This window comes from Homalodisca vitripennis, chromosome X, assembly GCF_021130785.1.
Source record: "Homalodisca vitripennis isolate AUS2020 chromosome X, UT_GWSS_2.1, whole genome shotgun sequence".
In the NCBI taxonomy this organism is placed as follows: Eukaryota; Metazoa; Arthropoda; class Insecta; order Hemiptera; family Cicadellidae; genus Homalodisca; species Homalodisca vitripennis.
The window spans coordinates 98,556,027-98,576,144 of NC_060215.1; the positions used below are offsets into that span (position 1 = coordinate 98,556,027).

Consider the following 20,118-nt stretch of genomic DNA (forward strand, 5'->3'; position numbering starts at 1 on the left):
CAGCTGTGGAGGTATTTGTATTTCCCATTTTTCAACCACAAGATTTAGTCATCCAGCCAATTTTCTTAGAAAACCTACTTTCCTGGCATTTTGAAAGCATTTATATTTCTTAATAAAATATCTATAATAATGTTCACTAAAGTCACAGAAAAGAAGCTATGATATATATAACCTCAAAACGACAGAGGTGGGTTAGTTGGGCAGAGCCAAATCCATTCACAGGATAGCATCATCAAAACACTAGTTTTGCCAAAGATTACAAAATTATTAACTTTATTGACCTTAATAGAATAATTCCAGTAACACTGTTTTTACTATCACTTCACTAAATTAAATGTTTAATAAACAAGAACTGGAGCATGGTTGGATACAAACACAAGAATTGCACTTGAATAGCTAATTTTGTAGTAACTATAACTGTTACTGATGTTCTACTACCATCTTAATTAATATTCTAAGTTTCCAAGTAAAAGTTTGAAATATTTAGTAAAATTTAAAAAAATTAGATTCAGATAATTTATCCACTTTGGAAGGAGTAAAATTGGTAGAGAGCCAAAAAATTGATGGTTTGAAACTCTGTTTTATATTTAATAAATGATTATTTGATTAATCGTGACCATTATTTAATAAATATGGATAGTAAAAAATACTTCAATGTGAGTACATAATATTTAAGGTAACCTATATTTCAAGCCAGTGGCATATATAGGAAATTATTCTGGAGAGGGATCTGACACATATGGTGATTTGAAGGCATAAAACACCCTTCAATAGGGTCAGGAATCTTCCTCAGGGAAACTTTTGAGCTTCAAGACCTCATAAATGTGTTCTATCTTTAAAAATCTAACTTGATGCAATCAATGTTTGTCTTTCAAAGTTTCAGGGGGGGGGCTTAAGTCCGCTTTATATACACCCCTGTTGCAAGCTGTGATCAATGAAGTAAGTAACAAATTGTTGATGTCCTGTCTCTATGATTACCAAGAGACCCAGCCCTACCTACTGTTACTTAGCACTCGAACACATTTTGCCACTTTGACCTGTAATAGACTGTTTTTTGGAGCAAAAGAAATTAATACGATAAACCTTAGTTTTGTGTAGTTAAAGGGCTGCTAGAAGGTACCATAAGTGGAATATTATATTATAATAGAATTAATTTTAGTATTCATGAATCGTATTTATTATGTAACAAGTCCATATAGCACATTCCTCCACAACTGCTAGTGGATACACAACTGATCAATATTATAGTAGAACCTTTCATATCCAACTCTGATGGGACCGGGCCTTGTTAAGATAACTCAAGGAACAAAAATATCCTTATTCAAGCAAAAATAGTATATATTTGGTGAAAACACTCATAAAGTAATATAATATAAATAATCTAAGTAGTAGTAATGTAAGTAGTTAAATAACCTTTACAGTTACTAATTGACAAAAATCCGAAAATTCCAAATATTATCCCCTAATATCAGAAACGAGTAAACAATAGACAATCCAAAGATTCCATTATGCCAAGGTCAGTTATGAGAGGTTCTATTGTACTTCACACATAAGTGTGTTGAAGTCAATACAACCTTTATTAACAAAGAGCGAACTAGTTACTTAAGCTTTTTATTCATTGAAAGTGTCATTACTTTACACTTATACTATTATATTCTTTTACTTACAAGAGATATAACTCATTTTCAAGTGAGACCACATACACAACTCCATGGTAAGAACAACGTAATGGTCAGGAATTATAGTACAAAAAGTAGAAACACTTGTTTCTAACGGTGGGACATACCTGGAAAAACTATCTGAAGTTTGATTGTAGTGAATACTTGCGTCAACAGTAATTAACACTCACAACACAATTAGTTTCCTAATGGAAACATGTTATTGTAAAGATAACGCACATTATTAATCAAAACTAACTTAATCAGAAAATGAATGGAACTTATTTAATATTTCCATTTTCAGTTTCATTTGTAGGAAATACTAACAATTATTATGTAAAAAAAATAAAAGGCAATAATTTTTGTATTTTTTTTACTTTCATTTTATTAGAATAACAAAACCGATTTGCTTTGTCAAAAAGTATACAGTATACTTAGAAAATATGTATATGATACAAATATATAATTAGAAACTAAAATTATAACAGTTCTTAAATATATAAGCAATAAACTAAATAACTATGCCTCATTAAAATGAGGCATACATTTGAAGTAAGTATCATTTTGAAATCCACGTCTGCCGTGCTGCGGTCAATGTTCTACGCTGGAGCACTGTCATCTTCATTTGTTAGCAAACGACAGATGCAATTACAGCAAAAACAAATTGTTTTTACACATGTCAATGCATATTTCAAATGTACCCGTCAATTTAAAATCACGCAGACTGTGAAGTACATGCTGTTATTTGTTTTCTTGGCACTAAAGGTTTCCTGTATGACACTTTTATCGAAAAACATGTTTTTCTGTATGTTTTTCAGTCCACATGTGGCAAAGAAACAATGCAAGATCTCAATACAGCATTTTGCAAGGATCAATTTCATAATCCCCCAAACAACCCCAATTTAGCACCCAATGACTACCATTTGTTTTTCACGAGTATCTTGAAGGTCAGTGTTGCAACAACAGCATAGCATCAAAATGATCTTGTTGCACTCTCTGTTAAATCAAGTGGCAATTTTCTTAAGACACCAGTATAAAAAAAGTTGTATTTATATATGATACGTACTTTAACATTGATGGCAATTATGTAGAAAAGTAGGCAAAAGTGTGTGCTTTCATATAAAAATAAAATTGTTACAATAAGTTTACTTGATTTTGTTATATATTAAGATGGGGTACATCCTTAAAACATAAGAATCATATATAAAAATAGTATACAATACAATCAGTTCATGTTTTGCAAATATTGGAAGTAATGACCTGGAAAAAGGAAAGAGATTTTGCTGGTTCCAAAATAGAGAGCAACCAGCAGAACCGGTTTTTTAATAAAAGGTAAAAAATACTTTATCTTTCTTTTTTGTCTAGTGTGTTGTTTAGCATTATCATATTACTAAAGCGTACTTTATTTAATTTAACATATGCTCTTTATGCTATATTAAGCTATCTTTAATCTAACTAATGCTGTGCTATCTTTATGAATATGTGATAAGTCTACATACAAAAATACATATAAAATTACACAAAAATAAATCAATCAATCAAGCTTTATTTGTCGGTACATTATTTTAACAATGACAAAGGTCAAAACATTTTACATTAGGCTACATTACTTTTAGTCATTTAATCCTAAAACTTCTTCTACACTGTATATACAGTTCTTTAATTACACACAAAAACATTCACAATTATACTTGGGTACATACTAAGATACTATGTGGCTTAATGATACTCAGTAAACTGAATAATAAGCAATGGCATTCTTGCCAGTTTTATAAGTTTGATTTGTTGTTGGTCCTCTCAAAAAATACTAACAAGAACCAAATATACTGTTAAGTCTGATGCCATCTAACCATGGCACAATAGTACATTACAACAGTAGTATGCCAAATTAAATACAACATCCTTTAAATAAATTACTTATTACTGGAACTAAGAATTGGAATATTAGACTTAGTAGGGTTTAGATCATGTATTACAGAAGGCACATCTTTCTAGAAATAACATATAAATGAAATAAATTCCTAAACAGAATCTCTCCGACGTTCAAACAAAAGAGCTGGCATTTTCAGCTCTCATTTTCTCTCCTATTATATAGTTTTTGTGCCAAATTTTCATTCTGGCAACAAATGATTTTTCTTAATGAGATTCAGTTGTATACCTGTCTAATAAGATAGTTCTATAAAAGATGATTCTATAACATACCCCTCTCTTGGGTCATTCACATCATCTTAATTACACCGGATTCAAATTTAATTTATTTTCAGAAAATCGTTGAATACATTGCAGTATACATCATACAACACTCTAGCATTGCTAATCGAGGGAGAAAAAATAATATGGATATAGACTGTATGGTGACCAGAGAGCCCACTCAACAAAGAAGAACTGAACTTTCCATTATTTTACAGCACTAAAAATATTATAAGTTAAATAGAATTATTCTAAATAAAATATGCAAATGCTCTTTAAAGTTTACATGTATTAACAGCAAATATAATTACAGATCTTTATTAATATCCTTACTGGGAAACATCACATCAAATTACTATATAATTATAGCCTTACTATTTACTTTAGGATACAGGGTTCCGCAAAAAAACCTCCCCGGTTTGAGCAAGTGAGTTTTAGTGGAGGAGGTATTGTTCCGTAGCGGCGTAAGTGCTATTTTCAGTGTTCGCCATGGCTTGGCTCGGTGAGCATCGGGCGTTTGTTGTGGAGGAGTTTATTAAAAATGGCGGTTCTGTGATTTCTACTCAACGAGCGTTTCGGATTCGAATCAAACTTGGCCGACGTGATAGTATTCCTGATGCGAAAACGATTAGACTGTGGGTGACACCCGTTCAGCGGTTAAACATGCAGCTGCCCTGGGATTGTCAGAAAGGAGTGTAAGGAGAATTCTGCATAAGGAACTTCATCTGCATCCCTACAAAATAATGGTTGCCTAAAAGTTGTCTGAAGAAGATTATGAAACTCGCAGGGCTGCATGTGATGACATTTTGCAAAACATTCCCCCAGATGCTGTCTTCATTTCTTCTGATAAAGCCCACTTCCACTTGTGTGGAACTGTTAACAAACAGAATTTCCACTACTGGGCTGCAGAAAATCCTAGGGAACTCCACCAACAACCACTACAGTTGGTGCGCCGTTGCAGAATTTGGTGTGTGGGGACCGTACTTTTTTGAAGAAGATGGACAAACAGTAACGGTCAATGCCGATCACTACTGTCACATGATAGAGACATTTCTCCGACCCAAGATCAACCAGTTTGTTTTAGACCATGAGGAAGAAGAAGTTTGGTTCCAATAGGATGGAGCCACAGCTCACACTGCTCGGCGGTCCATGGAAATGTTAAGAGAGTTGTTCCCTGGACGTCTTGTTTCTTTAAGAGGAGACATTTCCTGGCCCCCAAGGTCACCCGACTTATCACCTTGTGATTTCTTTCTGTGGGGCTACCTAAAGGCTGAAGTCTACAAACATCGTCCCAGAGCTCTGCAAGAACTAAAAGATGCCATTAGGCAGGAAGTGGCAGCCATTCCAAGGGAAGTTACACGAAGACCTATGGACAACTTCAAGACTTTGTGAATGTCTTAACAATGGAGGACATCATTTATCGGACATAATTTTCAAAACCAAATAAAGTGTACTAAGTGATGTAAAATGGCATCATATAGGCTATTCACAAATATAAGTAATTTTTCTGTATGTTTCTTATTCTTGTTGAAAATGCCTATTGAAATCAGGGAAATTCTTTTGCTGGACTCTGTATTTGATGACTAAATAACAAGGGTATAACTGAACACAATTTTACAGCTTATTAAAAAATCTTGCACCTAATAGTAGTGATAAATATATCAATTTGGAGCTAGGGAACAATGAATTATGAAGCTATAATTTTTCAAGCTTACCCAAATAATTTTTAATTATGTACAATAATTAATTAGAATTACATTCACTTTCCAAGATATGTCTAAAGACAACATTACAACAATTTAGTAATTCTAAAAATATAAAACTGTTGAAAACCTGTATGATAATTGAACACATAATAATTACATAAAAGAAACAGGAACAACCGTTTCATATTACAGTTGAGTCACAAACTATGAGCATACAACACTCATACACAAACAAAACTTTTCAGCTGGTTGACAGGTCAGCATCATCACATACAATTTTTTTCAATTATTATACAAACTATTAAGTCAATATCAACAAAGTTTTGGTGTTTTGAACAATATAAAATGGTATATAAAAAATACAAAAATTTCTTTCTTATTATTATAAGAAAGAAATATTTATTTAAATCTTTAGTAAACACTAGTATTTGTTTTTTATGTACACATATAAAGTTTATTCCTGTGATAACCTACATTTTTGTAAATCTGTACATGTCATCTCTAGATCCTATTCTTTATGCTTAGGTTACAATTTATGTTATTTAGTAATGACCATACATATAGTATTTTACAGTGTTCAAATTAGAAATGTTTCCTTTACTTTTAACTATTTTAAGTTAATTAATTTAAGTTATTAAATAACTTAATTTATGTTATTTAATAATGACCATACATATAGTACTTTTTGTATTTTACAGTGTTCAAATTAGAAATATGTCCTGCACTTTTCACTATTTTAAATTAATTAATTGAAGTTATATTTAGTAATGACCATATATATATATAGTACTTTTCTGTATTTTACAGTGTTCAAATTAGAAATGTGTCCTGCACTTTTCACTATTATAAGTTAATTAATCTAAGTTATATTTAGTAATGACCATGCATATAGTACTTTTCTGTATTTTACAGTGTTCAAATTAGAAATGTGTCCTGCACTTTTCACTATTATAAGTTAATTAATCTAAGTTATATTTAGTAATGACCATGCATATAGTACTTTTCTGTATTTTACAGTGTTCAAATTAGAAATGTGTCCTGCACTTTTCACTATTTTAAATTAATTAATTGAAGTTATATTTAGTAATGACCATATATATATATATATATATATATATAGTACTTTTCTGTATTTTACAGTGTTCAAATTAGAAATGTGTCCTGCACTTTTCACTATTATAAGTTAATTAATCTAAGTTATATTTAGTAATGACCATATATATATAGTACTTTTCTGTATTTTACAGTGTTTAAATTAGAAATGTGTCCTGCACTTTTCACTATTTTAAAATCAACTTTAATAAATTACACATGCATTATATCTATAGTAGTTTTATTACACTATTGGTATATTTATGGTTTTTTAAGTGTGAAACAATATTAAAATGCATATATATTTATGCATATATACAAATTTCTTAAAGTAATTATGTGCTTAATTTGTCTTAACCTACAATATAAGTTAACTGGTATAAATATATATTACATATAATAGTCTTATCACAATATTCATGCATTTATGGCTTTTTCAGTGTAAAAAATATATGTATTGTACGTATATTCATGCATTATCTAAAAAGTAATGAGGTACTTCATTTTCCTAACATATAGTGCAAGTTAACTGCAATTGTTTTACATAAAAACTAAAAATAGAAACACTAAAGCCTGACTGCCATTGCAGGCAAAATTTCCCAGTTGCAAGATTAAAAATTACAGACCAGAACTAAAAATGAAGTTGGCACAGTGCAGATTTTGTACAGAGAACCAAACAACAAAACAAAACTCTGAGTTACTCTAAATGTTCTTTACTACAAAACTCAACTAGTTTCTTAATTATTATGTTCTTAATATTTAAAGTGACTAACTAATTAACATAATATACTTTCTAAGCATCATGAGATGAAAGATGACAAAGTACAGCGAAATGTAGAACACAGTCTCTTTGGATAGGATAAACAGTAGTCCAGGATTCACTGAAACAATACCACAGTAGATTAAAAACTGACATTTACATTTATTCTAATAATATTATTAGTAATTTTTATACTACAAGTCTTCTTTAAAAATTGTTCAAATTATAGTCACTTGTTACATAATATTCATTCCGAAAAAAGAGGGATTTTAATCTATTGAAAAATAGACTGTCTACCCATAACTGAGCAGGATATACTGTGTACATATATTAGTAAAACTAACACAGTGAACATTATTGTATGGACTGAATATCTTTTGAAACTTATACAGTGGAACCTCATAATTCCATGTCCCAGAAATCCGGGTAATCCAAACTCCCTCCAATGACCACCAGGTTACAAAGTGTAGAACACTTTTACCACAAATACATTGAACAAGTCTTTGCCATACATAAGAAGGATGTAATGGCAAAATATAGAAGTCTCAAAGCAGTGTACAAACGTGAGATAAACAGAGCTAAACTTTGTCATAACAATAGTATAATAGATAGATCCAAAAATAAAAGCAAAGCTGCTTGGGGCATAATAAAAAAGTCAGCCAAAGTCAACAGCAGGCCAGTTCCCAAGTCTCATTTTCTCAGTCCTGACACTTTTAATGATTTTTTTGTCTCTTCTGTGGAAGATACTTGTAAAAACATTGGTAATAGTACCTATGATTATTTTTATTATCTTGACAAGTCCTGTAACTCAGAGACTATAAATTTTAACCTTAGTTTTAAGGAAATTAAGGTGGAGGAAACCTATGGAGCTATTCTTAGCCTAAGCAATAGCACATATTTGGATGTTTTTGGTATTAATGCACATGTACTAAAAGCTGCTGCCGAACATATTTGTGAGGTCTTGACTCACTTGTTTAATGAATGTATTAATAGTGGAACTTATCCTGATATATTTAAGATTAGTAAGGTTATTCCTGTTCATAAGAAAGGTCCTATGGACAAGCATTGCAACTATAGACCTATTTCTATTATTCCAGCTGTGTCGAAGGTCTTTGAGCGGTTGGTACATGGGCAGATTGTAGCTTATTTAGAGTCAAATAAGTTGTTCAGTGACTGTCAGTTTGGTTTCCGTTCTAATCGCAGTACCATAAAAGCGGTACAGGCTCTTGTAAGTGCTTGTTTTGATGGCCTTGAACAAAAAAATGTTGTTCATTTTAGAAGTTATGACCTTTCAAAGGCCTTTGATACTGTTGAACATAGTATTCTAGTCAATAAATTGAAATTTTATGGTTTTAATCAATTAGTTTTAGATTTTTTTAACTCTTATCTGACAAATAGGTCACAATGTGTATATTTAAATGGCTCATATTCAGTAACTAAACCTGTTAACTTTGGAGTGCCGCAAGGCTCAATACTGGGGCCAACATTATTTATTCTTTATATAAATGACCTCCCAGGAAATCTAAATGACAGCTGTGTAAATACTTATCTCTTTGCAGATGACTTGGGGCTATTGGTTAGTACTGAATCAGCCTTGGACAGTGTAAATAAACTTAGCGATAAGAATTCTACTGTCTTGGATTGGTGTTCTGCAAATAAACTTTGCATAAACATTGGAAAAGTTCAAGACCTACCTCTTAATTTGTACAGTAAAAGTAGCGAAAATAGTATTAAGTTTCTTGGAATATATGTTCAGTCGAATCTCAAGTGGCATGATCATATTAACTATATAGCCTCTCGAGTTGCTAAAGGTGTTTTCTTAATTAGGGCATTAAAGGGCACAATTTCAACTGATTATTTATTGTTTGTATACTATGCTTATGTTCATAGCTTTATCACTTATGGAATCACCTTATGGGGCAATACACAGTATGCAACAAAACTTTTTATTCTGCAAAAAAGGGCTGTTAGATTGATTGCTGGTGTATCTAACAGAGATCACTGTAAAGCTTGGTTTGCAAAGTTTAATATTTTAACCCTGCCATCCGTTTATGTATTAAGTGTTTTGATGTATGTTAAAGATAACTTGAATGACCTTGTTAGCCTTAGTGATAACCATAACTATTTTACGAGAAATAGGAATGATCTGTTGCTGATGAAGTGTAAATACACAAGCACGCAAAGTAGCTTTAGGTATCTGGGAATCAAATTGTACAATGCTTTACCTGAACATATAAAAATATTATCTAGGCCTAGGTTTGAAACCTCCATAAAAACATGTTGCTTAAGAAGTGTATATATAGTGTAAATGAATTTTCCAATGCTAGTAATAGTATGCTTCTTTAACTAGTTTCACATGTTATAACTTGTTGACGTTATTATACACTATTGTAGTGTCCTGACAATAAATGATTTGATTTGATTTGAACAGTACAAAAATATGCATTATCAGATAAACCCACCACCCCTGGCTTACCACCCCTCACTTCAGGCAAATTCCCACATGATCTTTTAATATCATCAATAACAACCCAGTATACAAGTATCCTATGGGTATAAGAGCTGCTGGCAATTATTAATTTGTTAGACCTATCTCAGTCAATCTGAGAACCACTCTGTTAACCATCCTATATAAGATAAGGTTGAAACTATGACTCATCTTATGAAATAACCTTGCCCTAACATATTAATTATGACAGCATGGACCTAACTCAAATCCACTTAAAAACTTCACTCTGATGAGATACACACTAGTTAAAGATTTCAACTGGAAACTCCACAGAAAAGGAGGAATGGCAATCTTCTGTAAGGACTCTTTGTTGTCTGTAATTGAACCAGTTCAAATTACAGAGCTATTGTGTGGGATTGCCATGGTAAAAGTTAAAGCTAAGAAATAGCCACGATGTATGTCATAGGTACCTACAGATCATATAAAACCATAGAAAGTAATGTTCTAATCTTTTGAGTTTATTTTGTTTGCTCTTTAAGCAGCTCTAACATGGAGCTGTTGTTCTATAGTTATGGGTGGCATTAATATAAATTGTCTAGAACCTTGCCAAAGTAGCTTTGAAGAGGATGAGAGTTACAATTCCTACCACCAGTATAACACAAATATCCCAGTATTCAATTGATTGTGTATGCAGAAATATACAAGGGGAATATTCAGAAAGTAAGGAACATTTCCACCTGACGCTTCCAGGCACACGCCAATTGCGTATATATTGTTGTGCTTGTCCTCAGAATCTCGGTCAGCATCACTAAATTGTAAAGGGATTTGCAGAGGTTCAAAGAAGCAGCTATATTTAAAAAAAACAACCACACAACGTACAATGTTACATAAAAACTATCAATCGTCTGTTTACTGCCGAACAGCTGACATACGTATATAGAATCAGCAGACACCCTGGTGTAAAATTAAGTATAGTTTTTTTTTAACTTAAGTATGATTTCAACAAAACCACCATCAATACAATTTCTGTCATTCTTCAACTTTTCAAACAATGTTTCATAATATAAAAAGTAATTCAAGAATACCACTTTACTGTAAAGGGTACAGAGGTTAAGATAAATAGCTATATTTAAAGAACAAAGTCATATCCCCTACCTTTTACTTTAATTTGATGTATTATGGGTTTCCAGAATATATGCTTTTAATCTTAAAGTAATAAAAGCACACATTTCTATCACTTATTAAATGTACTTTTTAACTTTAATAATATGGATAAACTTTGAATTTTTTTAACCATACCTTAGTCATGATAAAAAAATATTAAAATATAAAAATAATATATTTTATGAAGGAAATGTTTATAAAATTACAAAACTATTGTGAACTAAACAAGAACTAGCTGCTGATATGCTCCCATACACGTGATATGCCACATACATAAATTAGGAACTGCAAGCGTAATATTATTTAATAAATCACAATAATTTGATAATAATGTTATTTTTTATAGAGGTAAATATCCAGAGTTACTGCAAGTAGTCCTGGAAGGACCTTTGAGCCTCCCTGGACCTTTGTTTTGGCCTTCAAAATCTGAGGCTTTAACAGAAGCCTATAGGATTTGAGGGCTTCTGTTCTTTTATATACTTTTTCTAAGAAGATAAGGTCCTAAACATTGGTAATTATATTATCTATATACAGATTTTTTCCATACAAAAAATATAACAAAGACCTTAATTAACATTCAGTGATTAGCATAACGTTGATCAGCTGTCGTTTGCAAATAAATGCTAAGTATTACACATATAGAAAATAATAACTACAAGATAAATACTAATGTATTTACAAAAATAAGACATAAACACGTTTTAGTGATCAATAATTTGTGTATGGTTGATCGGCCAATAATTAATGAAGTGGTGGATATCCACACATTCAAATGTCGAATTCCTTCAATTGATTCCCCGAATCCACAGAATCTTCAACAAACAATGGCTTCGACCCATTACCAGTCCATTTGCAGAAGAATGATACATAATGTGTTAAACAAAAAATAAAAAGAAGGAAACAAGCTACTACCAAGACGTAACTGATTAAAGGCAAAAGAAATTCCTTCTATCTCTCACTCATTATTAAAAACTACAAATTGATTAAATTTATTTGTATTATGATTTATGTCTCCTCTTGAATATGACCCTACATAAATAGAAAAATTTTCAAAACTGTTTTTACAATAATTTTTCAAATTATATTTTGATCTATTCTTACTTTTTATAGTTAATAGCCATTTATAGTACAAAGCAGCTACTCCTTACTTCTAAACTATTAAAAAATAGTATTTCCATTCAAGAACTTGGAGCAGCTTTTACACTTATTGATGTTATAAAACATGTCAAATGAAGTTTAAAATAAAAATTTTCAACATAATGATTAAAATTAATAAGTTATTTGTTTGAAAACTGTACATCACATAATTAAACTGAAGTAATATTCAATTGGATCTGATATAAAACATACATCAACTATATTGATTTTATTACCAAACACAAGCAACAATAACTTCATTGATTTCAAGCATAATTAAGAAGCTCAATCAGTTTTAATTTAATAATATTCCATTTTTTGGAGGAAAACTAAATTTCTTGCAAACTCTGTAATGAACTATACTGAGAACTAATGTACCAACTTTTGAATCAAACCGGACTGTAATAATCTCAAGCTTTCTGTAATGTAGATGTCTAGCTCAACCTAACAATATTGAAGTTCTTATCTGATTCACCCTCATATTTGACTTTGTTATTTTGATTTTGAAATTAAAACATTCCAACATTATGTCACATCAAAATAGTCACTTTACTCAATATTTTAAACGTTTTTATCCCAGGTATATACTGGAGTAATACCCACCTGATTCAAGAATGTTTCCACAAATTAGAAGTTTAGAATATTATTACATGTATGCTGTTTATATACATTGAGTACATCAGGATGCACTGGTCTGCTCCTTAGCAAGCAGTACAGTACTCATGGGACTAATTACAAATCATTGCACTTAACATTACATACCTCATATATGCTACCAAAAATAGCAATAATTTTATCCTGCATGAAGACCAACTCACTGTTGTTTTCACTACACTTCAAAAGCATGTTAGTAAACATACATTTAATTGTGGACCAAAATACGAGAATTTAAGCTTATTTACAATGCAAAAAAGACTTGCAAAAATAATTGTCTTATGTTAGGTTACAGTGCCCAGATTTATTAAATATTATTACTATGAATAATTTACCTTGCCTTTGAAGTCCTGTTAATGTCTCCGTAACATTCGACAGACATTTCCTGATCTTCATAGGTAAGGTGAACTTCTCATAGTACTTATTATCTTTTGTAGAAAAATAGCTGCTAGGCCTATATAGATAAAATATTCATTGCAGATATATTAAAAAATTATTACATTTAAGATTTTGTAGAAGATTGTATGAATACCTCAATGCAAACAGCTGCAGAACCTTTCCACGATCTTGTCGTCTTGAAGTCCAAGCAAGGTTTAACTGTTTCCACATCCTCAAAGTAAGGCATTTCCAGTAAAGCTCTGGCGGATATCCTTTGGTTTGGATCATATACCAACATTTTCTGTAAAAAAATGCTTAACATTAGGAGATTTCTAGAGTAAAAGACAAGTCAGATGTGGTCTTTAGAGTAAAATCCCTTCATTGACAATATGAGAAAACCCATTGTAAATTTAGTATCTTAAGGAGTGAAAGCATATGTCTAGTATTGTGAACAGTAAATACAGTTTGAAGAGCCGGCAGCTGAGCTGTCTAAGGCATCAGATAAATATAAATCCTGTCTGTGACCGATGCTCTTTAAATCAGTGCTGTTGATCTTGTACTGTATTGACTCTCTCCTTTGCTCTGTTTGATAAGATTCTTGCACAAGTGGCACATGGGGAGAGGCAGAATAAGGCTAAATAGGAGATCCTTTATAAAAAAGAAAATATGAAGATAGAGAGATTTAGACAAGGCGTCAAACTCCGATTTGCTATTTAGTTTTACTGTAGGCTATAAAAGCAGAGTTCAAGCATGTGTGATTTTTTATAATTGGTTTGGGCACCATCAGTTAGTTATATGAAGCTGTGAGAGGTGTGGGCAGTAAACACTTACTCTCATCATACTCTTCACTCCAGATGATATACTAGATACTCTGGCAGTGATTACAATTTAGCATAACATTATTCAGAGTGTGCTGTCTGTAACAAAAAAATTAAAACCCTCCTTGTCCCTGTTCTTAGCACACCATTGAGAATTCCTTGGAAAATCTATTCACATTCATGCCTGACCATTTTACTATATTTAAGAGCTAGTCGGAATTGGTTTAGGTGTTTAGTTAAATGTACAAAACTTGTGCATGATAGACCTGTTGAGTGTTATATATTACATTATTTATTATCATTATATGGATTGGTCCAGTCTCCAAGATTGAGAGATCATTGATGGACAAGAAAAGTGCTCTTTGTGCAGTTCTGGATATAGAGGGTACTTTTGAAAACACCACTGTATGCTCAATATAATAGCAACGTATAATAAGATAGGCATGAGATTGTAGTAGTTAAAATCCTGCAGAAAGTCCTAAACTTGGTGTACGATGGAGACTTTACATGAACATCATTAGGCAAATGACCACCTGTGGTTGCCTGTTTAGCAGCCAAAGGCCCCCCAATCCCAGTCCCATAGCTGCTCACAAATGCCTGACATAAATAAGGGGTAAGGCACCTCTCAGTATTGTAAGACAGCTTGAATGATGAATCTAAAGATGCCAAGTTACTTGGCTGGGCATTTGCACATAATTAATAATGTGAACAATTAATATTCGCTTGTGTCTTGCTCGAACACATGGTTAAACAGATTTGTTTTGATCATACTTTCCAGATGATCATACCAAATTATAATGTATGGCAGGGTAATTCTACTTTTGAGAAGAGAGCACTTAACCGGTATGCAGATGGATAAGTTTTGTAAAAAGTTTGGAAGAGGGAGATTGGCTTAACGTTTACTTATTCTCCCGTTGATCAAGGAAGGAAGAGTGGACTTAAATGTCAGGAAAACAAATGTCTCATACACAAAGGCCTTAAATCCCTTGTAGACTGTATTTCAAGCAGAAATACTTGCAATTCTCTTTGTGCTTGGGTCACTCGATCAATAAAACCAAAAGGAGCCCAGAATTACATCCTATCAGACAGTCAAGCTGCACTCTCTCTTTGGAGCTGCACCTTTGTGTCTAAGTTGCTTTTGGTCTTTCTACAGACTATCCCACAAGTAACCCGACAAACTTCTCCGGTGGTTTCCTCCCATCAAAATAAAAAGTTCATATAAACATATGTCTGGAAACACTTTGTTAGCAAGCTAAGGCTAGCTTTTTACCCGATTTTCTTGGAAAGGACGGAAATAGAGTAGAACTGATTTTTTTATGGCGTAAAGATAGTTTTTAAATTTATTGGATTTTATGTCAAATGTACTGAACAATTGAATAAAATATGTCCCAGACCAGTAAGACCACCCATTTCTGAAATATAAGGCAAAATACGCAAAATTCGGTCTAGAAAAACATGCTTTAATAAGATTTGAAGTACATTAACTTCATTAAATGGAAATTAAACACGCAAAATTTTTAACAAAAACTTTTAGAGAATTTTATTCCGAAGAGAATAATGTAAAATAGGCTAATAATAAACAAACACAAAGTTAAAAAAATTAATGTTTAATTAAATTAACAAATAAGAAAAATAAGACATAAGAAAAAATGTACGTTCTTCATAAAAACAACACATTTAATAATGTTATTTTTTGCAGTCCAGTAAATAGTTACAAGACATTTACAGTATAAAACATTGTATTTTGAGAAATAAGATTTTTTAAATACAGCTTTAATTAAAATGCTTTTAGTTTATTGAAAATCTATAGTTGGCAACACTGCTGCAACAATACCTGAATACAAGTTATTATTGTACAGCTGTCCAACCATTCAGCTGTTGCAGTAACTCGTCTATCATCTTAGGTTTGTGCAGTGTATGTGTATTATTTGTACTTCATTCGTGTTTTTTAACAAGATGCCATTTACATTTTCAAATCGAGAAGGATACTTGTGGAACACCCTGTATTAATACTTATAGCTCTAGCTAACCGCAACAGTCATCTGATGTGAGTGGAGAACGCGAAGAATAAGATATTGGATAAATTGGCGAGAGCTACAGCAAGGGAAAGCTGTTACAGATCTCCTATCAACTGATAGGACAGCAATTCTTAGATTCTGAAGACTTTTACAATCTGTTGATTGAACATTGCCCACATAACTACCACCTGTATAAGATGGGCATCTCCGAGTCAGACTTCTGCAGAAAAGTTCAAGAGGCTGATAAACACATCATTTGTGCCTTCAAAGTGATCACTCTGATAAGGGAAATACCTTCAATGGGTAATTCTTAATCTTGCTAAAGTGGGATCTTTAGCTCCTAAAGGCATTTTGATGTTTATTAAGTCTTATGATGACCTAGTCTGTCTAGATTTCAGGGTCATGTTACAAAGGTAATACCTAGAGTCACTGCAACAGAAATATTCTCTTGCCCAATTGGTCCTCACAAGCTGATACCTTGTAGCTGATACCTCACAAGTCATTTCAATACTATACTGTTCTAACCCTAAGTTTTCGGTTTTATGGGAAACTTGTTTATGTTTATATATAGCGATTCCTCCTTTTATGTGTTCACTTCTGCCATAAGCACTGATTAGTGTGTAGTCAGCTATTCTGGCTTGATCTATTGTGCCCTTTTTTTAGACCATGTTCTGTTTGGTCAGTACTATAAAATCTGGATTTTTATTGTGCAGCAGGTGTTCTAGCTGCTCAATTTTGCTTGCCATTCTGTCCATATTTTGGTGAAGAAAAGTAGTCCTGATTTTGCTTTGAGTTATGGATGGTGGTTTATTGAGCTTACATGGTCTAAAAATGGGTCGGACTGATGTATTTCTGCCTCAGCTGTTGTTTGGTAGTGGTTTAGTACGGTAAGGGGAGTGGTCACTGATGTAGCTGGTGAAGTAGCAGAGGCCATGTCATGTTTGAGTTGTTCAAGAAATTTTGATTGACTTACAGAAATCTGTTTTTCATGAAGAATTCCTCCACATGTTCGTTATCTGGGCGAATTATTGCGGTCATTGGTGGTTTCTTTTCTAATATTAGCGGTGTTAGGTTGGACATAGTTTGGGAGATTTTACGACCTTACACATAGTAATCCCCTTAACCCTGGAACTGGCAAACGCCCGATATCGGGCGTTTTAGTCGCATCCTAGATGGCAGCGCCCGATATCGGGCGTTTTAACATGTCTTTTATTTCTCAATATTACGTACTTAAAACACGATCAAAGAGTATCGGTATTGATACCAATCGAAAGAGGAAGGTTCAATTTATGTAAATAATACACTAATAAATAATTTTATCGTTTCGTTACATGTCCATACGTTTTATAATCTCTGAACTGTTTGTTTACATTCTTCCGCGTACCGCGCTAGTTGCGTGCGCAGCGATGAGTCAACTGGTTCATTCGGCTATTGTTATTTCGTCAGCTACATGGTGTTCTGTCTGGTTTATTGTTTGTTTGAGTTCGTTGTAATGATGGTTGTGTATATGACACAATAATAGTAAGTTTTTTGTGCGTGTTTACGTAATGGATCGTAATTTCCGCGATCGTTCAAGTGACATTCGACATGACTAGTTGAACATGAAATAAGCAACGATGAGGATTCTGATTTAGACATTCAATCAGAACATAATTAAAAAAATATAATATAATAAAATATAGAAAATTATTATGAACTAATAGTTACAAGATTGTACAAATCCAAGTGAGTTTTGAAATTCTTACTTTTGTTGGTAAGAAGCACTTTCGAATGTCAGTGTATGATTTTTGCATTGTTTACCACATGTAGAAATAAATACCTTATAAACTATGTGTAGTTTTATTTTTACTCAGAATTAAATGATTTTTCTTTTGTATATTTTGGATTTTGCATATCACTAACAACAACAATTTTACAAATCAAAAACTTTGAACAAACTTTTCTTTTTTATAAAAAAAGTTTTTTCATGAAGAGGTAGAGTAAGGATATTTTTTTTATTATAATTATATTATGTAAAAAATTTTCCTTGAAAAATGCTGAATAAAAAAAATATATAATATGACATAGGTACTTTAAAGTAAACATGTAATAATAAAATAAATATAAGGCAATGTATGAAGTACTAAAAATGCTCCGCCACTGAGAGAAATATGACCGCCAGTTCCAGGGTTAACTTAGGGAACCGACTGGCCATGGAAACTTGGGACTCCGTCATTAATTCAAATAAGGTAGACAAAGCATATTTCCACTTTGGCGCATATCTCCAGTTTGCACTTGACTAGACATGCCCCAAGGTAACATCTCATGCTAAGCAAAAAAAAGGAAAAAAATATTACTTACACTAGAGAAATGTCTATCCTATAGAATTCCTGAAAACACAAGATAAGTTTTTCCTAACTGGAAATGCAGATGACAAACGGACTGCCACCGAACTTAAGAAAACATATGACCAAAAACTTAAACAGTCAAGACAGGAGGCAAATGCTATATATGAGGTGTGTCCAAAAAGTATCCGACCTTGACGTCTGGCATGAACTGACATTACTCGGCAGCAACAGCAATCTGGTCCCCTTCAAAGTACTCCCCTACACAAGCCACTACATTATTCCAACGCTGCTCCCACTTCCGGAAACACTCCTTAAATTCATTTTGCGGAATGGCTAACAGGTCCTTCATCGCATTTTGTGTTATTTGTTCAACATTGTCAAATCTTTGTCGTTTCAAAGGAATTTTTAATTTCGGAAATAGCCAGAAGTCAGAAGGAGCTATGTCAGGACTGTAGGGAGGCTGTCGTAGTTGGTTGATATCGTGTTTGACCAAAAAACGCTGAATAAGATTTGAGGAATGAGCTGGCACGTTGTCATGGTGCAGGATCCAGTCACAGCTTGTCCACAGTTCAGGTCGTTTCCTTCGCACTGCATCTCGTAGCCGCCTTAGGACCTCAAGATAATACTCCTTATTCACTGTCTGGTCTCCTGGAGCATATTCGCGATGAACAACGCTGTCCTGGTAAAAAAAAACTGTCAGTATTGTCTTGCTTTTTTCGGCCATTGCTCTTCGCGAGTTTTCCACTGTGAAGATTGAGCCTGTGTTTCAGGGTCGTAGCCATAAACCCATGACTCATCACCAGTAATAACTTTTTTAAATAGCCCTGGGTCATTTTTCATCAAATCCAGTTTGTCCTGTGCGATTTCAAGTCAACAGTTCTTTTGGTCTTCAGTCAGCAGCCGAGGAACAAATTTTGCCGAAAAACGGTTCATTTTTAAATCTTCGTGTAAAATGTTACAAACTGACGATCTTGGTAGTCCTAAATCTTCTTCCAGCTCTAGGGCAGTCAATCGACGGTTTTCATTAATTGCTACACGAACACGTTCAACATTTTCAGCGTTTCTGGCCATTGAAGGCCTGCCAGATCGGTTATCACTCTCCACTGATATGCGGCCATGTTTAAACCACTCTTTTATTTGTGTATTGCCCATAGACACGTCACCATAAACTTTCCGTATCATAGTAATCGTCTCTGATGCTGAATGGCCAAGTTTTTGGCAAAATTTAATGCATTTAATTGAAACGCTGCTCAACACGTTCAGTCATATTGAAATGCGACGCACACACACGGCAGTACTGTACGGAACAGAGCACTGTGACTCACTGAGTGACCGGATCGTATTCAATGCCTAATATGGGAAGGAGTAGGCTCGCCCCTCCCCTCCAATAACCGGTTCGAGCCGGTCGGTTACGCCGCGGCCCGCCTACTGGTCGGATGTTTTTTGGACAGACCTCATACATACACTAATCAGATAATAAGCCCAAAGCCATCTGGAACACCGTAAACAACGAAAGGCAAAGGAAGATAGGCTCTGAAACTACTAAAATAGAAATATATCGTGACAGAGAACTGTTGACAGATACTAGAAGAATAGCTAATTGTTTTAACAAGTATTTTGCAAACATAGCTCACAAAAATCTTAAAATAAATAACATAAACAATGATTTAGCCCCAGCTACTCAACATGTCCAAGCAGTTCTAAGAGAAACTTTTACAACTTTAGAACCAACTACAACTGATGAAATGTACAAAATTGTAAGGTCTC

General features: G+C 33.0%; 1 protein-coding gene across 1 annotated transcript in view; it reads right to left on the minus strand.

Annotated features, from left to right (window-relative positions):
* Positions 1 to 2,014: 2,014 nt before the first annotated feature.
* The window catches only part of LOC124369733 (cyclin-dependent kinase 2-like), a 47,720-nt gene continuing 29,616 nt past the window's right edge, over positions 2,015 to 20,118 (minus strand). The window contains exons 6-7 of the mRNA XM_046827797.1: positions 13,343 to 13,489; positions 2,015 to 7,527 (exon numbers count right to left, since the gene is read on the minus strand). Coding sequence (XP_046683753.1) covers positions 7,525 to 7,527; positions 13,343 to 13,489 — 150 coding nt within the window. The 3' untranslated portion in view covers positions 2,015 to 7,524. The remainder of the gene's footprint in view (positions 7,528 to 13,342; positions 13,490 to 20,118) is intronic.